Raw genomic sequence first — 21,627 nt, 5'->3', positions numbered from 1 at the left:
TTTGGGTCTTCTGATAAAAAGTCCTTTACTTTGAATATTGATTCCCTCACTTTAACATTCAGCACCATAAATGTTACACTATGCTGCAGCTTGATAGGTAAATGTAATTGTATATATTAACTAATATTAAGATAAATATTCATGAATATTCATTAGCGTAACCTTATTAATTTACCTGTGAGTGTAAATGGGGAACCATACGGTCCGTGTTTGTTCTCAGACCTATAACCAGTACATTGTTTAATATTTCAATGTCTTTCAGAACTTTTCTAATGTTTATCATCTTTCTAACCACTGCCTTCCTCTCTCTTATTTTTGTGTTTTTCAGCTGCTGCTCAGCAGTTTGACCCAAAGTTGATTGTAGAGTACTGCATCAAAACTGTCAAGAAGTGGCTTCATTATAGAATGGGAGGAAGGCATCGCAAGGAACCAAAGTGATGCCAACTAGAGTCAAACTTGGGTTACCCCAACACATACTGTTTCCCTGGTTCATACAGTACAAGGCTTAACCTCACTGATGCTGTTCTTCCACATACAATAGACTTCTGATAGTCAAAAACCAGTCAAATATGTTTACAGATCTATCCCTGTTTTCTTAAATAAAATGTTATATTAATGCCATGCTGTCTTTTTTAAGCTTGTGTAAACACATTTCTGGAAATATGTTAATTTAAGTTAATTATGAACTAGATAATACTCATCTGCCAATAAAATTGTGTGTTTAATACCAGTGATGAAACTTTTAATGGTATGTTATGATGTAGACCTTTCAGACCAAAAAATGTACATGAATCAACATTGATAAATTAGCTTTCATTCAATATAAATCAACCCAAATGTGCATGTACTGTAGATCCACAATCAGATGATGGTTGAATCAACATTGACTCAACCATCAGCTATGATTGAAACCCTAACGTTGATTCAATATGTAAGTTACCGATCACTTTCAATTTCATTTCAATTTCAACGTAGATTCAAGGTAGATTCAATATTTCTGCCTGACATTGTTTCAATGTTGTTTCACTCCTATTGTGCTATCTGGGTAGTCACTTTAAAAATGTTAAAGTACTTGCCTGCGGTTGATGTGGTGAGCCTTAGTGAAATAAAATAAAAATCTCCTTTTCTACAGAATCAAGCCTTTTTAAAAGCAAGAGGTGAGAAAATGTTCATTACAAGCCATCACTGGTAAATGATCTAAGCAGGAGTGGACGCTCCACAGTGCTGAGTGCTTTCAGAGAACAGGCCAAGCCACGGGGTGTTGGGTACTCACTGTAGGAACATCCAAACACCTCCACTCTCAGGCCCATCCACCCGCTGGGGTTCCAGTCAAGAGGGACAAAACGCAGGAAACGTGTCTTCACCGGGTGGGACAGCTTGTTCTGGACAACCGTCTCTGAATTCACATTCCCATCAAACCTCTGCAGGAAGAGGGAAGATAGAGTAGAATTAACAGAGAACAAGCCACCAATGGTCTACTTAGATCTGGTGAGCGCAGTGAAAGTCTCAGAAGGGTGAAGAAATGTATATCTCCTGAGCATCCTAAACAAAAGCAGCATGAAAATTTAAATCTTTCTCCAGCCAAAACAAAAAATAAAACATAATTATGACAGGACCAAGGCAAGGCCAATGTCTGATTCTGCTTCTTGAATAAACTATTTGATGTAAAGTGATAAAAATGATGGTGTGCTGAAGAAATGTGAGAACATTCGTTCTAACAGCACCATGAGAGGTGGAGGAGAAATGACCACTGAGGCAGCCTGAGGCAAAATAAGGGCTCTCATATTGTGTTTTTCTCCCTGCAGAGCTAAAAGCAAAGACCTCTGAGTACAACTATGAGATGTCATTCTTTTTTTGCTTTTTTCCACCCCTCGCTGACTTCCAGTCTTCACCAGATAACGCCAGAGGACATAAACAGTGAAACACAGTGAAAGATGGAGGCTAAAACGGAGACAAACAGCCTCTCCTCTAAAATGACTGATTACTAGCTCCACCATAACCGATTTCTGGGCAGGTGACATATCAAATCAATAAGCACAAGAAAGAACCAAGATGATAGATCTTTGACAGAGAGGCTTCAGGCTTTTATAGAATAGTTCAACACAGTCAGACAGGAAAAATCATTCAGCTTGCTTTTGGCAACAAGAACACAACGGGAAGGAACTGGAATGACCGTGAGACGCTTGTGGAGCGCTGTGGAACAGAGGCATCATTAAATGGAGCAGGACCCAGCTTCTTACTGGATAATCAACGCAGCAGCAGAGTGCTGTCGCTGATTTATGCCACTGCTTTCACCATTTTGAGCCATGGGCTGAGTGGAGCCTGGTGGCAGAGTCTTAAAACAGGAAGAGCTGGCATTATTACAACATGCGCTATAAGTCACATCAGCACAGGAGGGATTAACTAATGCCACTGGGCTTTACTTATGTGGTTAATGTGTGTGCATTACCTCAGCTCTGCTGTGGAATGCTTCTGAAGGAAATGAACCAGGCCAAAGAGCGTGTTAAGATGTTCAGTGTGAAGGCTGGAAACTCCACATCAGTGTTTCGATGAAAACAGTCTGCTCTGGATGCTACACTCAGCTGCAGTTCCAGCATTAATTTCATTTAACTGCTGTTAGGTATTTAAAAGTTTGCATTAAACCACTAAAATTGAAAACGAAGTATTTTCAGATCAAATATTCATCCATAAGGATAAGTAAAATAAAAAGTTGAAGGAAAAGATGCATTCTTAGCAATAATTCATGAGTGAAATTTTGTGAGGCAGGAAAAGGATGAGGCTGATTTTCTGTGTGAGGACTTACCAACCCCAGCCCCATTGAATCAATTGGCTGCAATGCCTCCTCAGCATGTAGTCAAATTCTACAGAGTAATGCTAATGATCTAATTATTTGATTTAGTTGTGTTGAAACAGAGACACGTGTAGAAGTTGCTGGGCGCTGGCCCAGGAGGGCTGGAGTTTGGCATCTCTGGACCACTGGGTGTGATATGACCATACAGCACAAGGATGGAGAAAATATGGAGTAAACCTGAAGGTTTTACATGTATTCTTACTCCTTCACAGGTGATTCAAATGGCTGAATTGCCTATCTCTGTAGAGACCTTCTAATGAACCAGTTATTCAGGACTCACAGACATGCAGGACACCAGAGCTTAATAACTATATTTATCAGGATGAGCCTCCTGTGTCGTCCAGTGGAGATTGACAAGGGTGATGAAATTCAGTCCAGACGTTGGACAGTGGTGGTTGTTTCTTCAACGTTGTCAAAACACTGAGGGACCATGTCTCTCAGTCTTTTCTAGTGGTGTGTATTTTGTCCTGGAAGAAAAAGTACATGAAGCTAAATTGGGGCCATAAAGTTTGTTCAAAAGAAACAAAAAAATGTAAACTAAACTAAAAAAAAACATCTGAAACTGAAAATCACCCTTGAATCTAAAGAGTAGGGTTTTAGGGTTTTGGAATCAAAAAGGTATTTTTGAACTGAAATTGATATAAATATATATTTTTTTCAATCTCAGAAATTCTTTCTTACTTGTCCAGTTAGGACCATATTTGTACAGCAAAGGGTATTACAATACAACAGAAGAACTGCCTGAGCAGTGCAGTAGGATAGCAGGAACTGGTAGTGACATCCACTTTGTTTAATTCAGTAATGATGATGCTCCATCAGAGCAGAGCTTTAAAAAGGATCTCAGCCTTGGATTGCCTCCTACTAACCAGGCGCTGCTGGTGTTTAACTGCAAATACTGGGGGGGACATTTTCTTTTTACGCCTTTCTCTTTAGGATATCGGGGATTAGGAAGGCCAATGATGGCGAGAAACTGAAATAAATGTGAAATGTTTATTAATTTAGGGCAGTGGTTCTTAACCTGGGTTCGATCGAACCCCAGGGGTTCGATGAGTTGGTCTCAGGGGTTCGGCGGAGCCTCTGCCACGGAGGTAAAGACACACTTGTGTAAAGTCGTGATGACACGCCCTGCTTGGCCATCACTTGCTGCAGAGGATCATGTTACATTGCTCGGCCAATCAGTGCTGCAGGGAATTTAGAGCACGCAGTGTCACTGGCTGTCGTAGTTGTACGTCGCATGGTTTCTTTCTTAATATTTTAATCCATACTAAATATGTCGAGCAAAAAAAGAAGAAAATGAACAGACTTTGCTCTGAAGATGCACTTGCCAAGGTGAAGCCATGCCTCTCTGAACTGGTCTCCCAAAGACATCAGCAGAAGTCACACTGATTTGCAGGTATGTAATTTGTGCAATAGTTTATTCTGGCCCCCAAAAAAGTACTTTGTGGATTCAAAACGACAAAAAACAAACTAAATTTAAAATAAAAAAAATTAAGTTATTAAAATTTTTTTAATTCTTTGAAAAAAATCCAAATTTATTTTTAATTAGTAAAATAGTAAAAAAATATTTTGGGGGGCTGAAATTCTTTTATGGGGCCGAAATATTTTTTGGGGGTGAAGGTTATCCTGCAATAGTCAGCCCCGCCCACTTCTCACTACTCCCCAGGGCTGCCTACTGACCAGTTCTCCGTCTAACAGGTCCGGAAAATCTCTGAGACCTGGGTATTACCCTAAAAGTACTCTATAAGAGATAATCTATTTAAACTGGTGGCGAAAGTGATTCGTCTAGCTCTAACTACCTCCAATCCAGAAGTTATGACCCTTTACAGTTAAAAAACAATCAGCTGAGTAGCCCTCGCAGCTGCATAATTCCAATAACCACTTCTGTTAACGGTAGCCCACTTTCTAAATCATAACTTGCACTTGGAACCGGCTAGATTATGTTTAGTGACTTAGAGGTAAGTCCCAGGGTCATTATTTACTCTCACCAAAGGAAATTATGAAGCCTCCTATTCACTGGAATCATGTACATTAGTTTTACCTCAATTAAAAGAACTGGACAAAGATTAAATGACTCTATTAATTCCAATGTCCACCAACCTCATTAGAATTTTATAGTATAAATTTATTAAGCAAGCTTAAGCAGGGATATGCGACATACAAATCAATAATCAATCGTATATGATTCAAAAACAGTGTAATAAAATTTACATGTACAATCCTACTACCCTGTCTTCTTTCCCTAAGAGATAAGTCGCACATTCTGAAATGGAATTTCAAGGAGCAGATTCAACTCATACCCAGAAGATGGAGGATCTTTTGGCAACAGGAATTTCTAGCAGCCTTGGTTGAGGTCTTTGCCTTGTATGGAAAAATCCTCCTTAGAAAGGAAACAAAGCAGAACGGGTCCGAATCCTTTTGCATAACCCAGTTCTTTATCCCTGAGGGACCTTTGTCCTTCCTCCAAGTCTTGTTGCAGAATTTGAAATTGTTGCTGGGTTGAGACGAGACCAACGGTCGAATAAGAACCAGAGATGGGGCAATGGGACCCAGTCCTTTCTTGGCGGTGTGAAGTCCGAGCTTCCCGGTGGTTCTGAAGTGCGGTCCGTAGCTGCTTCTGCAAGTTGTCTCTCCTTCTGCGCCGCCGGACTGAGAACAACTGGTTCCTCTTTTCAGCCCCTTTTTAAGCATCTCTCCACCATGTGTGTGTATGGGGAGGTTGGGTCTACGTGACTTGCTTCACATCTGCTGTCTCTCATGAAAAAGCCCCCACATTTCTCAACCTGTTTTTGCTGACCATAGTGGAAAGTCCCGTGCTTCTCCTTTCTCCGTTGCTTCAGCCAAACTCAACACACCAACCATCCTGTGCGCCCTGGCCATCTGTTCAGAACTGCTTGCGACATTTCCTGTTTCAGGACTGTGCTGTATTCCTCTCTTTTTCTAACTCACTTTTCCATTTTTTACAATCATTAAACACATTTAACCTGTATTAAACCCATTGGAACTATCACAAGTTTGATCCTCAGTTAATAATTAATCACATCTCTCACTTATTATAATTCATCAACCATAATCGTTTCATAGTTAAATCATTACAGAAATCAAGTTAAATCATTACAGAAAAAGTACATTTCAGAAGGTTATTATGTGATTATTGGTAGTCAGTTTACTAATTATATTCATTCATATTCAACTTAATTAACTTTTAATCAAACTACAAGATTACTTATTTTCTCTCAGGCCTCTATGCACCTTTTCTGCATGCACCCGGAAGGATCTCACACCCTATGCCAGTTTTCTTGACACCCCCTCCTTGAGATCGGACGGTGCTTCGCAGAAACCACAAAGTCCAAAGTCAAAAGAGATCAAGTCCATCACCACAATCGGTAGTGAGGATGTCCCGCTCATAGCAGGTAACTGGAGACGATGAAGGTGTCCAGGAATCCACAACCTCATACTCCGACAGATTGGATGGCGGAGAAAGCCAGTGTTCTGCGCCTAAGTCGTTGTCAAGTGTAGATTCACCTGAGACGGGAAGGGTGGAACGTTCCAGTGGAAGCTGCAGATGCGAAGGCAAGTCCATGCCGAAGTCTGGCAGCGTTGATGGATTGTTGCAGTAGCCGTCCAACTCTGCCAGCAGCTCCTGGAAATCCATATCACTTGGTGATGGAGATGAAGGGGAAAGGATGTCCTCAGGCTGGCATGCTTGGGGAGATGAACTGAGGTTCTCAGTTTGGGTGCCTCTCTCGTTAGTCGCACTGCTGGCTTGGCATCCGACGTCGATAAACAAATCCGGAGACGCGGGACGTGTAGGCGGAAGGTAGTCGCCCACCGCCACAATTCGGCCATCCAACAGGTGTAGAGTTGGGAGGCATTGCCGAGTAAGTTGGTGTTCCCATAACTTATGAATCACGGGCAGCCGTAGTCCCGTATACAACGGAGATGCTGTGAAGTCGTCGTCGTCTAGGCCAAACGCAGAGGTCCACACGATTTTGTGCACCCGTTCCAGGGATCTAGATGTGTAATCCGCTATGTAGGGCAAATCCTCCAGCCCTGTGGCGCAGAGGATTGCCGTTACATTGCTAAAATTGCTGCTCACGCATTTGTGACACCAGCGGAGGGAAGACGATGCAACCCAAATGAATCCATAAGATTCTGCAGTGATTCCACACCCCACACAGCAGGTTGATGCCTGAGGAGAAACAGTAACCCAGGTAACTTCATGATCAGTGGTTATTGATTAACTACATTTACTTACAACGACGAAAATGCAAAAGCGAAAGCTGAGAGAGTAGGCTGGTTTAAGCCCGTGTGCCGGCTTGTTTTGCGAGCCAAGGAGAATTAATCACAGGAGCCGGGATATCATGATCTGGAGCTGGTTCACCTCGATCATAGACATGTGCTGAATCATGGAATATTGCCGCGTAGGTCATCAGCCATACAACAATGGCTAGGTCCGAGGTCTCACGGAGCCAGTAGAGGACCACCAGGATCCCCCAAACCGTTGCCCAAAGAGCCAGAATTATCCACTTTTGCATCCAAATGCGCCGTCCCCGACCCTTGATAGACAAGGCCTGGCGCGCTAAGTAGACGAGGATGGATACTGCGAAAAGCCCCTCTAGAAGAGCTGTGAGGATCTTAAATGGGGCGGTTCGTGTGGCTTGTATGCCCCCAAGGACCAATTCCAATATCAGGGCTGTGGTATCGGTGATAAGCCATAGGCAGACCACAACACCCCTGCGCCAATTAATGCGAGTACGGCCCATCAAGTAACAAGCGAAAAGGGATGATGCCAACCCCCATTTGTGGAGAACGATGGGACGGAGGATCAGCTTGGCATATCCTTGGAGCGCGACGAAGATCCTCATAGGATGTCCCTTAGGCCAAGGACCGGTGTGGCAGAAGACTACCCAGGCCAGGGTAATCCCTAAATGCTCAAGGGTACTCACTTGAATTGGTGCAAAAAGTGAGTTAGGATCCGACGAGTTGGTTGAAGAGTTAGTCGAAAAGTTGGTTTCCATGATGTCCGATGATGGTTGCTCTGGATCAGGTCTTCTCGGCAGCTGCGGTGAAGGTTGAATGGCTCGCAGACACACGGCAGCTCTCTCTTATGCAGAAGTAGGCTCCTCCTTCGGGGGGAGGGGCTGGTAGTTCCTCTTTTTACAACGACACAGTGCTTTTAGCCACGCCTCCAGGACGATTTTACCGATGATCAACGCCACAGCGACGCCCAGGAGGCCCAAGAGGTATGGCCACAGCAGACTCAAAGCACTCATCAACCATTGTTCAACAATGTTGAGGCCTTCTTCCACCACATGAGCAACTTCTTCCGCAACCTCAGAAATAGCGGCCACCAATGTTGCCCCCATAGTCTCATACCAGTAACAGTCATGTTGATCAGCGCCTTCTCCACATTGTTGCCAATTCTCTGTAGTGGTTGAGCAGGAGAGATTGGAATACAAAAGGTTAGGTCCTACCCAGTCAAACCCTGAGCCTATGTCGCCGTCACACAGACTTTTCCGGAAAGCATGTCCTTCTGCGATGGCTATAAGGGAGTCTGGGATGAACGGAACAGGAAGACCAAGTATACTCTTGCGCTTCTGGAGATGATATCCTAGAATTGCATCGGTGCAGGTCCGTCCGCTCACTATTGCCCTTCGCCATGTTCCATTGAACTTTCGCCAAGTAACCTCAGAAGAGTGAGTGTCATACTCGTCTGCATAATGGTCTGTGCAGTAACTTTCCCAACCTCGGAGTTCTCCGCAGGGTCGTCTGGCCAAACCTATTACACATTCAAGGACATGTCTGGTGTTGTTTTTACAAGTCATGCGCCAAGGTCTTGGGCTGACGTAACTGGCCGGTCTCCAAAAAATCCCAGGCCAAATCATGCGTTCCTTAGAGTAGACTGTAGCAATGTACTGGTACTTGACCCAATAGTTTGGTGATTCTGTAAGGCATGGTGTTACCCAGGCTTCAAACTCATGTTGTTGGAGTCCCCACCACTCGTAGTCCCATTTTCGATAGTAATCCTCGTACCAGGCTCGTAGGGCCCATTTGGCCGTAGGAGCTTTATCAGGATCAGGGCAGTTATACCTCCAGGTAGAGTGCAAAGCGTTGCCGACCTGCCAGAGGTCGCACCGTGGCGATGAGAGGGTTTTCTTCCAACAGGTGTCATTCAGGCTCTCAAAAATTCTTTTGGCGACACACTTGTCAATTTTAGCAAAGTCGTCTTTAGGAGCGCCCAGAAGGTCATCAGGAGTTGGAAGGCGTTGCGTACGCAAGTTGGCAATGTAGAGATCCGTTAATCCGGTATGAGAACGAACGGTCCCCTCTGGGAAGTCTCCCATAAAGAACGTTTGGTCTTTGGCTATGTATGTCCACGGGAACGTGTTGTTCAGCCAGGGTTCAATTTCTGTACGGTGTGGACGTGTAGAGTGCCAAAAATCAGCCCAGTACTCTTCTATGGCTGATACTATATAATTTTGTCCCGCACATTTCACAAACTTGTTCCAGAGGCAAGGATTTAACCAACTAAAGTGGTGTTTATAACAGTGCTGTTGCTCTGTCTGATACATAAACCGTCTAGGTCCTTGTTTGATCAGGAAAGCCGTCACGTTAGTTAAATTGGCTGATGTAGGCGAAATCGTTGCATTGACTGGAAGATTACCTCGGGAGGCATTCCGGAAGGTCCAGTTCCCCGTTGGTGCTGTTGGGATGATGTCACCCACCCTGCAATTCAGGTGAAAATCTCCCCAAAACTCCTCTCGGGGAAGCCAGGCTCGACAGCCTGAGGACCTGTGTGGGGCTGGGTATACTACTTCTGTATCCCAGTACCCTTGATTGGGCAACAGCAGCAGCGACCTACAGGCCATGCTGCAATGCCATTGTGGCATACCTCCATCTGGGTGAATCCAGTTGCATCTGACGGTCCGACGTTCTTTAAATTGCAGAACCCGTATCCAGCAGAGTGCTCCGGTTTCGAGGAAATTGTAATTGTAGATCTCCCAGGTGCGATTCAGAAGGTCGTCCAGTGTGGAGTCGTTCAATTTGAAGGCTCGGCTTTCGACGTACTTCTTCCCGTTGTCTTTGGCGAACAGTCCGGTTCGGTTCTGGACAGAAGTTTCGTTGTCCCATGGCACAAAAATAGCCGTGGTGCTTGCATTCCAACAATTGAAGTTAGCGTACTTGGAATGTCCATAGGTGACTCTTGTATGCGTAAGATACCACGGTCCAACTCCGATGAAGTAGAAGATAGTAGCAAGAACAGCAGCAGCGAACAGCAGGGCAAGAAGCGTTAGCAGCCCTTTCAGGCATAGGGACTTTCCGGTTATCGTAGTCGTTTTCCGTAGCAAAGGTTCGTTAGAGGTTTCCGAGTCGTCGTCAGTGTCAGTAGAGCTGTCTGATTCCGATGTAACATCCAGCAACTCCGGGTCTGTAGGCCGGCGCTTCATGCCGATAGCATCCATCCTGGCCAGATTAGTGCTTCTCTGGGGTCCGATGTATCAGGCTTTGCACAGATTTTCCTCAAAGCCTTGAGGTGGCCCTGGTTGGCAGGGTTCTTTCCAACCCGTCTGGTGGCCCTTCTCTGCTGCAGGGCTGTAAATATGGGAGAGGGGTAGGGTAAGTCAGGCTCCAACCCCCTCCACACCCACTTCCAGTGGAACACCCTCCAGTAGTCCGGCCGAGGAAACGGGCCTTGGGCGGTGCCGGTCTTCAGCGCCTGGTCATACCAGGATTCGTGTTTGTACCCTATTGGGGCAGGCACTGAGATGTAGGTGTACAATGATTGTCCATGCAGAGTTAGTCTAGTGCGGTACCCCCAGGATGACGGAGTATAAATCCTCTGGTGTGGTGGATTGGGGTAGACCCTGTCTATTTCCAATTTTAATGGAAGCCTGGTGTTATTAAATATATAACAATCTGGATCTATCTCCCTCTTTATTATGGTTTTCGCCATGCTTGGTGAAGTGGTCCAAATGACCATGTTGTTAAGTGTGATTTCACAATACAGTCCTTGCAGTGGTTCAAGATAATGGGGACCCCACCTAAGCCGTAACTCGATCCCCCGTACCCTGAAATACACTGTATTAAAAGTCCATGGTAAAGATCTTGGACACATAGGTGAGATTGATGCAAAATTAACCGTGTTTTCGGATCCTCTTCCTTGCCAAGCAGGCGGTGCGGTAGGGATGAATAAATGTGGCTTCGTGGAAGGGGGCGTCGTGTATTCTTCACTTTCCCCCACCTGTTTTACGTTTTGGAAATTGGTGGGTCGGAGATATATGAGATACTTGAGAAAATAGGCTTCGGTGAGCGGATTGGAAACAGTGAAATCTTCTCTTGGCATATCGAGTAAAATGGAGGTGGTAGGGAGTCTTAAAAACGGGCCTCTGTTTGATAGTCCCGATGAGACTCCAACCCCCACTTTGAACAATTTAGTCACAAAGCACTCTCTCCCCTTTCGCTTTTTGGTTTTTTGCTGACCTGCAGACTTGACGACTCGTTTTCCTCCGTCCGGTTTGTCCGTTAGTCTTGGTTTGTCTTCCTCCATGGAAATGCTGAGGCGAGCTTCTGCCAGGCATGAGTTTTGGATTTCTTCTTGGGAGGCTCCGGCTCCGTACTGGACACGGTGGCGTAGGGCTGCTCGTCTGGTACCACTTTGATGGCTGCTCCGACTGAGTAGATTCCTTTATAGGGGACGGTGATCATGCGTACTGACAGCTGGACGTGACAGGAGGTGCTAGGATCAGAGGGCGTACCCGCCCTGTGAGCCACGCCTCCCGGGTGTTGCAAAACTCCATCCCTAAACTGGGATTCCGCTGTCACCCAGTACAGGCAAGACTTCTCTTTTGGTCTCATCGCGTTGCTGCCCCACCCGTCCACTTCAGTGGTGTAGTAATACATTTCTGAGCTGCGCACCCCATCTTCCCGTGGTGCATCCGGCAGATCTACTATAGGTATTGTGCAGTCATTGATGACCTCCAAAATCAGATGTGCCCAAGTAGTCAGTTCCCAGGGGCCTGTCCACCCACCGTTAACGGCTTGCTCTCGGGCGTCATCTGGGAGTGCACTTAGCTCCTCAGCTGATGGTTGGTATGCATGAGGCCGATGTACCCGGAAGACCACAGGAGAGTGGTTGGCATTCAATGGTGGAAATGACAGGGAAGCTCTAGCAGCGTCATACGGCCAGGCGGCTTGAACAGAATCCCACAGGACATCATGGGGCCCTTCTTCCCTATTCCACACCCATGGGTCCAGTTCTTCTGGAGTGTTCGGAGGGGCGGAAGGTCCTGATAATATTATCGGTATGGGGCTCCCATAGTTCGACTGCACTTGCCCATAGGTTCTGTAATATCGCAGCGAGCTGTAAAACCTTGTCACTTGCCACCCTTCAGCTTCGCCTGTCAGTGTTACCTCTCCGCTCCTCAGCTGTTCCTTGCACACAGGACAGTGGTGTAGCTCATCTCCGTCCCACGTGCAATAACAAGTTCTTGGTTTTTCCTTGAGCCACCCCCATTGGGTTTCCAACTTAAGCCGGGGCAGGTAACCCACTCGGCAGTTCCCACAGATTGTATTATTCAATACCGTGACCGGGGAGACGCGAAGATGTTGTAGCATCTCTGCGGTAGCCCCCTGGTGCCTTGGCTTCTCACGGCCTGGTCCTTCCCAGATAATGGGGAGATGGTGGTCTGCTAAACAAACCGGACAGCCACTTTTAGCTTTCTTCCATTCCAGCAGTTCTCTCTCCTCTGACAGGATTCCATTTTTAGCCCAATCCAATTTCTTCAGGGCTCGTCCTGCCCAAATCCCTGAAGGTGTTCTTCTAACTACAACCACCCCTTTCACGGTGGCCAGTCCGAGATAGGGTGGAATGGTACATGATCCACTGGCCATTTCACCGGCTTCTGTTTCGCTTTAGTCAGGAACTGGTTTGAGCTGCTCGACTCCTTGAATCCCTTTTCTCTCCAGCAATACTGTGTTCCTATCCAGTACTTGCTTGACGATGTCCGTTGTCTCAAACTTGGGTTTTACTGCTGCATGTACAGGTTGCTCTCTTGCTTTGACCCACACGCGCTGTCCCTCTCGGAATGGCACTCTGGGCGTCAGCTTCTCCTTTTTGTCGCTGGAGCCCCGCCCCACTTCCTTCGTGGTGAACGGCCGTTGGTTGAGTTCCATCGCAGGGGCGGGCCTCTCGGCTCTGCTTCTGTCGTTCAGGGCCTGCCCTATTTCCACCGCTTGGGTGCTCCAACTGTTGGTGTTAGCATTTTTAGCTATCCAGCTTTTTACTAACCCAATGGCTCGTTCCACCACTCCGTTGGCTTGTGGGGTGTAGGGTGGCGAGTAAACTCGCATCACTCCATGCTTCTGACACCACTGGTCAACCTGTGAATTACGGAAATGAGTCCCATTGTCCGTGCGCAGCTCTTTCGGGATTCCCAGGGCACTGCATACTTGTTCCAGCATGCCGACAACGCTATTGCCGTTTGCTTTCCTGGCTGCTTTTGTAGTTACAAACCCCGACATAGAATCCACCAGCACTAAGAGGTACTTTTCACCTCTCCTTCCTGTTATCCCCATGGGACCTGCAACATCCATGCAGACTGAGCCCCAGGGGACCGTGCTTTTGATGGACAACCCATCCATCCGCTGCCCTCGGCGACCTGCGTTGTATTGACCACACACTTCACAGTCCCTTAGCACGCGTTGGACTTGTTTCACTGGGATCCAAAGGTCTTGCTCCTCCAGCTCCTTACGTGTAGGTCGTACGCCTGCATGTCCAAGGGCCTCATGCACGCTCCGCTCCTGTGTCCACCAGGTAGGGTACTCCCTCCACTTTAGCGTAGATTTCGTCCCCCTCCCAGTAGGCATTTTCTAGAATGACCCGCGACCTGGACGCCATTACTTTGATGACCCTCCGGCCCCGGCTTTACGGGACTCACGGAGGGCCGTCCTCTCTTCTGGGCTCAATTTCCTATACTCCTCATCTGTCAGGAACTGACCTTTTCCTGGCTGGTTTGATGGAGCCGGAGGGTTGGTCGGTTTCCCTTGTGGTCCCGGTGGTTTCTGCTGGAACGGCCGGTTCCGGAAGTTGGATGGCGGTGCTCCTTGTTGAAACGGTCTGCTCTGGAAGTTGGATGGCGGTGCTCCTTGCTGGAACGGTCTGCTCTGGAAGTTAGATGGTGGTCTGATGTTAACCCTTCCAGGTGGCTTTGCCGGTTGGCTAGCCTCCTTCTTCCTTTTGTCTTCGTAGTACTGCTGTTCCAGGTCGAATCCCTGCACTGCTACATCCATCTGAGCGATCGTTGTGCTTCTCACTGGCAACTTCACGAACACGATCTCTCCCCTGCGTCCTTTTGTCACCTCACGCAGCACTTTCACATATCTCGCAGGAGAAACGGTCTGCTTAAGTGTGTGCCAAAGCGGTTCCAACCGGCTTCCTCTGTCCAGCCGTCCTCTGGCCCTCTTCACCTGGGACTCTTCATCATCCATGTCCTCCAACACCAGCCTTTCGTAGTTGCTCTGTGCTGAATCCGTCCCAACCATCGGGTCCGTGGTCACGCTGGTCAGCCACAACTTTTTGGCTCCTTCATGGTTGGTGGTAGACAGCACGGTTGGCCAAACATCTTTCAAGTATTCTTCATTGTTTTCATCTGCGTTTTTACTCCTAATCACCAGCCTTAAATTCTTCAGCTCGGCGTAAGCGTCCTGTCCTGTATTAGTGGCAGGTAGCTGAGCTGACACCTCTGGTTGTCTCGCCGGGATCTGCGGTCCTGGCTCCGAAGACGTCGCCTGAGGTTCCTCTTCATCAGCCGACACTTCGTCCAGCTGCTGTTGAGTTTCCCTGGAGTACTTGTAAGCGGCTTTCTTCAGTCGTCGCAGCATCACATCATACATAATTCCAATGTATGCGTTCCTGAAGTTGGTAGTCAGGGAATAGTGTGCCGTCAGAGTGGAGCAGGATGGTGTCATCAGGATGTTAGCCCATTCTCCGATTGTCGCTTCCACCTCGAGCTGCACCCGGTCTCCCAATCTGCTGGCCCATCCTGCCGGGATCTGGTACTCGGTTTGGCCGACCTCGGGTACATACGTACGCCGTCCGTCCTTAGCCTGCACTGGACCCCAGGTCACATCTCTTGCCAGTCTTTCAGAGGATTTCTCGATGTCAAAGGTTTCCATTTCTTTCTTCTTACCCCGGTGCTGTCCTGTTCGGAGTATCTTGTGCTCTGTCGGTGGTTGCTTCGGGTCGGAGAGGACGCTGCCGTGATCACTTTCCTCTTCTTCTTCTCCAGGATGCTCGATCTCCGGCTGCTCCTCTTCGTCCTCCGAGTCGCTGAGGTCCTCATACTGTTGCTGTCGGAGAGGTCCTCTCCCAGGGGAGTTCAGCGGTCGAATCTTAGCTGGTTTCATTGGTCCTTCTTCTTTCGGGACCGTCGGCTGCTCATTCTTGACTCTTCCCATATTGGGTTTTTTCAGTTTACTGCAGCTCTCTTCAAACGAGAACTCCTTAACGTACCTTGCTGCGGAGAGCCCTGGTTCAACGGGTGTCTCCTTTATCTTTATCCTGGGTGGCTGCACGGCTTTGGCTTTACTTATCTGGGTGGTGTTTGAAACCTCACTCTGGGGAATTTTTAAGGGATATTTTTTGATTTCTTGTGATGGGCGACTAATGCGGCATTGTTCCTCCATCTCAGCTGCCAATTTCACCCCTTGTTCAGTGCGGAGTCGATGCAGACGGGGGTCAACCACCACCACCACTTCTTTGAACACCAAGAAATGACTGTTGTTCCTGGCTATATTCACCACTCCGTTCTCCGCAATTGATCTGGCGGTGTCTCTTGGCAGGTCCGGCGATCTCAGTCCTTGGACACTCACCACCGCTCTTCTCATGCCTTCGTTGCTGGCTGCCACCAGGCCCCGCTCGAGTCCGTGCCACATCTTCTTCCGATATTCCTCCAGACTCTCTCCTTCTCGGTAGACGTCAATCGGGACCAGGATTACAGCACCATAAGGGAGACTATAGCCGTTCATCAAGACTACTTCTCCCCTTGTCTTTGGGCTACAGCTAGCTTCCAGCAATCTTAAATCTGCTATGTAAAATTGCCCTGCTTGGTCCTCAAGGCTGTGTCTGAATTTTTGATTGTGGATCTTGTATCTGTCATTGGTGAACACAATCAGTCCGTCACCTTCAAGATCCCATATTCTTCCAATAACCTGATAAATCCGGAGGCCGGTCTGCAGTCTAAAGTTGCTGGCCCCCGGTGGTATTTTGGCTAATTCTCGGGCCATCCTCCAGGTGTCCGATTTCTGAGTCTTCTTTTTGGGGCGGCCGGGGCCCCGCTGCTCCTCGCCCGATTCCTCCTCGTTCTCGTCGGAACTGCTGGCCGATGGGGTCCTCGTAGGTGGCAGTGGCTGCCTCCTCTCCGTGCTGTGGACTCGGGGATGAAACCCGGGCTCCAGACCTTGTCGAGGGGACCAGTCCTTGGCCGCCTCCTCCATTGCTGCCCACTGCTCCTTAGAGAGGCTGCCGACGTGCGGCCCTTCGGGGTCGTCCTCATTGGCCGGTGCAGGTGGGATGTCCTCGTCCCGCGATGGACCCGGTGGAGCTGAGGGACCTCCGTCGTTGTCGTCGCCGCTGTCGTCGCTGCTGTCACCGCCGTCGTTGTCGTCGCTGCCGCCCGTCAGGTCTATCAGAGCCCTTGAAGGTTGCTCCTGCTGGCGAATCGGTGTCGTGGCTCTGCTGGGCAGATGGGATGGAGCCTCAGCCACCTCCGACTCCGCCCGATCGGGGGCTTGCTCTTTTTCTTTGTCCCTTCTGTAGGCGTGCAGTTTCTCCAGGGCCTCAGAGCACTCTTTGTACTGGCGCACCCCCCTGGCGTTCGAATCCACCAGGATTCCGTCGATGCCCGCCGCTAAGGTTGCTGTTTTTATTATGCGGTCATACCTCTCGGAGGGGCTGTAGACAATCCGCAGCTCACCATCCGTCCATCTTTCAAGGAGTTCAGCGAACCACTCCAGCCATCCTTTAACCTCCGACTTCTTAGTAACTTTCACTGGGCATCTGACGACCCCCAGGCGGTGCCCATGCTTAAGCTGGGTGCAGTAGTAGATGTGATTCCGCACTAGGATCTCCATTAAGTCCCGAGCCATGTCCTTACTGGTTTTGTAGTGAGATTCGAAGAACATCCTTTTATTTATCTCAGTCCAGGATTCCAATCCATCGCCGAGTAATATCAGCTGTACAGGAATTCGTGTTATAGTAGATTGGGAAAGACGGGATTGATGATTTTCCTCGTCTCGGCTGATGTGGCTTGCCCCTTGTCCCATTGCTGGCTTTTGCAGGGGATTCAGTTCCCCTCCTTCTTCTTCTTCACTCATAGTTGTCTTTGTCTTCGAGTCGCCTATCCCCCAAAGCCTCTCTTTGCGCTTTCGAGTAGGGATGGGTCCAGGCTGTGTTGGCTACTGGCTTTACTGTCTGGATCTGGTCATTCTATCCTCAGTAGAAGCTTTCCCTCACCTGCATGCTATACAGTTACTGCGAGGGTTGTGACTGATGGCCTTATCAGTCACCACTAACTCTCTTCCCTAAGAGCTAGTAACCCAAGTGAGCTATTCAGAGTCTCACATCTGTTTTTACTGACTTGGTGTCTTTGGGGCCCGCCTACTCAGTTGTGCGCCGCCCCACGTTGGGCGCCATGAAGGTTATCCTGCAATAGTCAGCCCCGCCCACTTCTCACTACTCCCCAGGGCTGCCTACTGACCAGTTCTCCGTCTAACAGGTCCGGAAAATCTCTGAGACCTGGGTATTACCCTAAAAGTACTCTATAAGAGATAATCTATTTAAACTGGTGGCGAAAGTGATTCGTCTAGCTCTAACTACCTCCAATCCAGAAGTTATGACCCTTTACAGTTAAAAAACAATCAGCTGAGTAGCCCTCGCAGCTGCATAATTCCAATAACCACTTCTGTTAACGGTAGCCCACTTTCTAAATCATAACTTGCACTTGGAACCGGCTAGATTATGTTTAGTGACTTAGAGGTAAGTCCCAGGGTCATTATTTACTCTCACCAAAGGAAATTATGAAGCCTCCTATTCACTGGAATCATGTACATTAGTTTTACCTCAATTAAAAGAACTGGACAAAGATTAAATGACTCTATTAATTCCAATGTCCACCAACCTCATTAGAATTTTATAGTATAAATTTATTAAGCAAGCTTAAGCAGGGATATGCGACATACAAATCAATAATCAATCGTATATGATTCAAAAACAGTGTAATAAAATTTACATGTACAATCCTACTACCCTGTCTTCTTTCCCTAAGAGATAAGTCGCACATTCTGAAATGGAATTTCAAGGAGCAGATTCAACTCATACCCAGAAGATGGAGGATCTTTTGGCAACAGGAATTTCTAGCAGCCTTGGTTGAGGTCTTTGCCTTGTATGGAAAAATCCTCCTTAGAAAGGAAACAAAGCAGAACGGGTCCGAATCCTTTTGCATAACCCAGTTCTTTATCCCTGAGGGACCTTTGTCCTTCCTCCAAGTCTTGTTGCAGAATTTGAAATTGTTGCTGGGTTGAGACGAGACCAACGGTCGAATAAGAACCAGAGATGGGGCAATGGGACCCAGTCCTTTCTTGGCGGTGTGAAGTCCGAGCTTCCCGGTGGTTCTGAAGTGCGGTCCGTAGCTGCTTCTGCAAGTTGTCTCTCCTTCTGCGCCGCCGGACTGAGAACAACTGGTTCCTCTTTTCAGCCCCTTTTTAAGCATCTCTCCACCATGTGTGTGTATGGGGAGGTTGGGTCTACGTGACTTGCTTCACATCTGCTGTCTCTCATGAAAAAGCCCCCACATTTCTCAACCTGTTTTTGCTGACCATAGTGGAAAGTCCCGTGCTTCTCCTTTCTCCGTTGCTTCAGCCAAACTCAACACACCAACCATCCTGTGCGCCCTGGCCATCTGTTCAGAACTGCTTGCGACATTTCCTGTTTCAGGACTGTGCTGTATTCCTCTCTTTTTCTAACTCACTTTTCCATTTTTTACAATCATTAAACACATTTAACCTGTATTAAACCCATTGGAACTATCACAAGTTTGATCCTCAGTTAATAATTAATCACATCTCTCACTTATTATAATTCATCAACCATAATCGTTTCATAGTTAAATCATTACAGAAATCAAGTTAAATCATTACAGAAAAAGTACATTTCAGAAGGTTATTATGTGATTATTGGTAGTCAGTTTACTAATTATATTCATTCATATTCAACTTAATTAACTTTTAATCAAACTACAAGATTACTTATTTTCTCTCAGGCCTCTATGCACCTTTTCTGCATGCACCCGGAAGGATCTCACACCCTATGCCAGTTTTCTTGACAGGGGCCAGAATACAGTAATACTGTAACTTGCTGTGAGTTCATGGTTTTGTTCTTTGAGCAAATATGATGTTCATGCACGGCTCATTTTGTGCACCAGCAAAAAAACATATACCTATGTCTTGAATTAGGAAAAAAAAAAAAATTTATTTATCACTAAAGAAGGGTTCGGTGACTGCACATATGAAACTGATGGATTCGGTACCTCTAAAAAGGTTAAGAACCACTGATTTAGGGTAAGGATGATTATGCGAAAAGTGAACAATTCTCCTACAACTACACCAGAAAGTTCGACAATAATCCATGTGACAACACAAGAATCACTGGTAATAATTTATGTTGTCATCAATTATAGCTGCTAGGTATGGGGTGGATGGCAAACATTTGCCAGGGAACATGTAAATAATTCAGGGTAGCCTTGAGAAAAAATGCTGTGATATGATGAAACTCCACATTTTTGGCATCAATTTAGAATTTAATGTTGAAGGAAGATAAATGTTGAATTTGACACCACACATAGACAAGAACAGACTGGTAAAAAGTATGCTTTGGGATTGTTTTCCTGCTAAGAGACAAGGACTCTTTTCAGGAGTCGGTGCTTGTGTGTGTGTGTGTGTGTGTGTGTGTGTGTGGGTGTGCGGGTGTGGGGGTGTGTGTGTGTGTGTGTGTGTGTGTGTGTGTGTGTGTGTGTGTGTGTGCGTGTGCGTGTGCATGAGAGTGTGAGTGCGAGTGTTGCATCTTCTTTCAGCGAGGATCTTCGTGAGGAGTCTGTGGAGCCAGCGCAGGTGAAGCTGATCTGCCTCATCAGCGTGCTGGAATATAGGAGCGGCAGAACCCTTCAGCCTTCGCTAGATGGTTAACGCATACCGGTAGTCACTCTGGCCTCACCTGTTGATCTTGTTTCCAGAACTTTGTTGTGCAACTCGTAGCGACTAGCTCTCTGTGTCCTGTTCGTTTGTTTAATGAATTTTTTGTCTTCGCTTTTCAAGAACTTGCCGAGAATACCTGCCTGCCTGCTCCGCCGTTTCCACCGACCCCATCTCGCTCCTACCACCCGCGATTCCGCCTCGCGCCGGACCCTGGCACCTCACCCCCCACGCTCTGAAAGATCCACGCCAAATGTAAGAAAGTTCCTGATTCCTCCTCCACACTCTCTCACTCCGAGCCCATTATAATTCAGCTCTCGTTTCAGGCCAACTGGTCGGGCGACCCTCGCCCTCCTGCCGAAGTCCAGAGAACTGAATATAATTTGTCCTGTTGTAAATAAATCACTTACCTTTTCCATCTAGCGTGTGGTTTCTGCATGTGGGTCCGCAAACTAAATCAAACCATGACAGAAGTACAGTAAGATAATGGAGTGGCTTGGCCACAAACCAATTCTTAATAATACAGAAAACTTCCAGCTATAAGTTGAAGAAAATGTATGAATACATAATAAAATCTTTACCTTTTTCTCAAGGTCAGAGGTTAAAAAGGGCTAATCTTTTCCTGTTTGTGGTCAGTAAGGGCATTTTTTTTCTGCTTACTATAAAGTCAGAAGTTACACACATTTACATTGTATTTAGTAGAATTGGCTTTTGCATATATGACATGGGTGAATTGTTTATTGCCAGAACCATCTGAAAAGTTCTCAGATTTTTTCCACAGATAAAGTTCAACAATCTGGGAAGATTGAGCTCCTCAAATTTCATACTTGGATCTTGGGACTACAAGTAGATTTTGGTTGACGGATGTGGGAAATCAAGTTAGAGAATGTGGCTTCAACATTTCTGGAACTGGAGCAAGAAGGACTTTGAAATTTAAAGTCAGGTTTTTAAAACGAACTCTAAAGTAACCGGGTTCACAGTATTAAACCAGATGTGATGTGAGTTTTTCTGTTTATTGTTTTTTGACCATCTAAAAGTAATGAAAGTCTTTTTCTTTGTTGATACATGTGAAAGGTCTAGACTAGGACAAATAGAAACAGGCATAACCATCTCACCAACATTTGACAGAAATGTGGTGAGATGCACAGATACAAGGGCAGATACACCCATCATAGATTCAAACATGGTGATGAACTAGAGTTGGGTAGGAAGAAGCCTGTGGTTTGATTTACTAACACTTGGAGCACTTCAGGCATTTTCAGGAATGAATCAGTGTTACATAGGAACCACAGAAGTAACCAGGAAGACAAAGAATGACATGAAGTGAATTGAACAGATGGGAGGCTCTTCAATAAAGCCAAACTTTTAGTCAACTTCCCACTACCTGACAACACTTTTAGTTAGAAAATAATTTTCAAATGATTGCATTTGTTTTGGACAAGTCGTTTTAGGTAACCTTTATTGAGATATTGAAAAGCTTAAATTTCTTACATTTGACTTAAAAACCAAGCTGTAGAGTTCAATATATTGGT

General features: G+C 46.6%; 1 protein-coding gene across 2 annotated transcripts in view; it reads right to left on the bottom strand.

Moving 5' to 3' along the window:
- The window catches only part of LOC116722872 (contactin-associated protein-like 5), a 209,399-nt gene that overhangs the window by 123,421 nt on the left and 64,351 nt on the right, over window positions 1-21,627 (bottom strand). For both annotated transcript variants that reach the window (XM_032567239.1, XM_032567238.1), the window contains one exon: window positions 1,274-1,421. In XM_032567239.1, the coding sequence (XP_032423130.1) occupies window positions 1,274-1,421 (148 nt within the window). The remainder of the gene's footprint in view (window positions 1-1,273; window positions 1,422-21,627) is intronic.

This window comes from Xiphophorus hellerii, chromosome 7 (assembly GCF_003331165.1).
Source record: "Xiphophorus hellerii strain 12219 chromosome 7, Xiphophorus_hellerii-4.1, whole genome shotgun sequence".
Classification (NCBI taxonomy): domain Eukaryota; kingdom Metazoa; phylum Chordata; class Actinopteri; order Cyprinodontiformes; family Poeciliidae; genus Xiphophorus; species Xiphophorus hellerii.
Note: the sequence above shows the minus strand (reverse complement) of the source record. Positions and strands in the feature narration are given on the sequence as shown.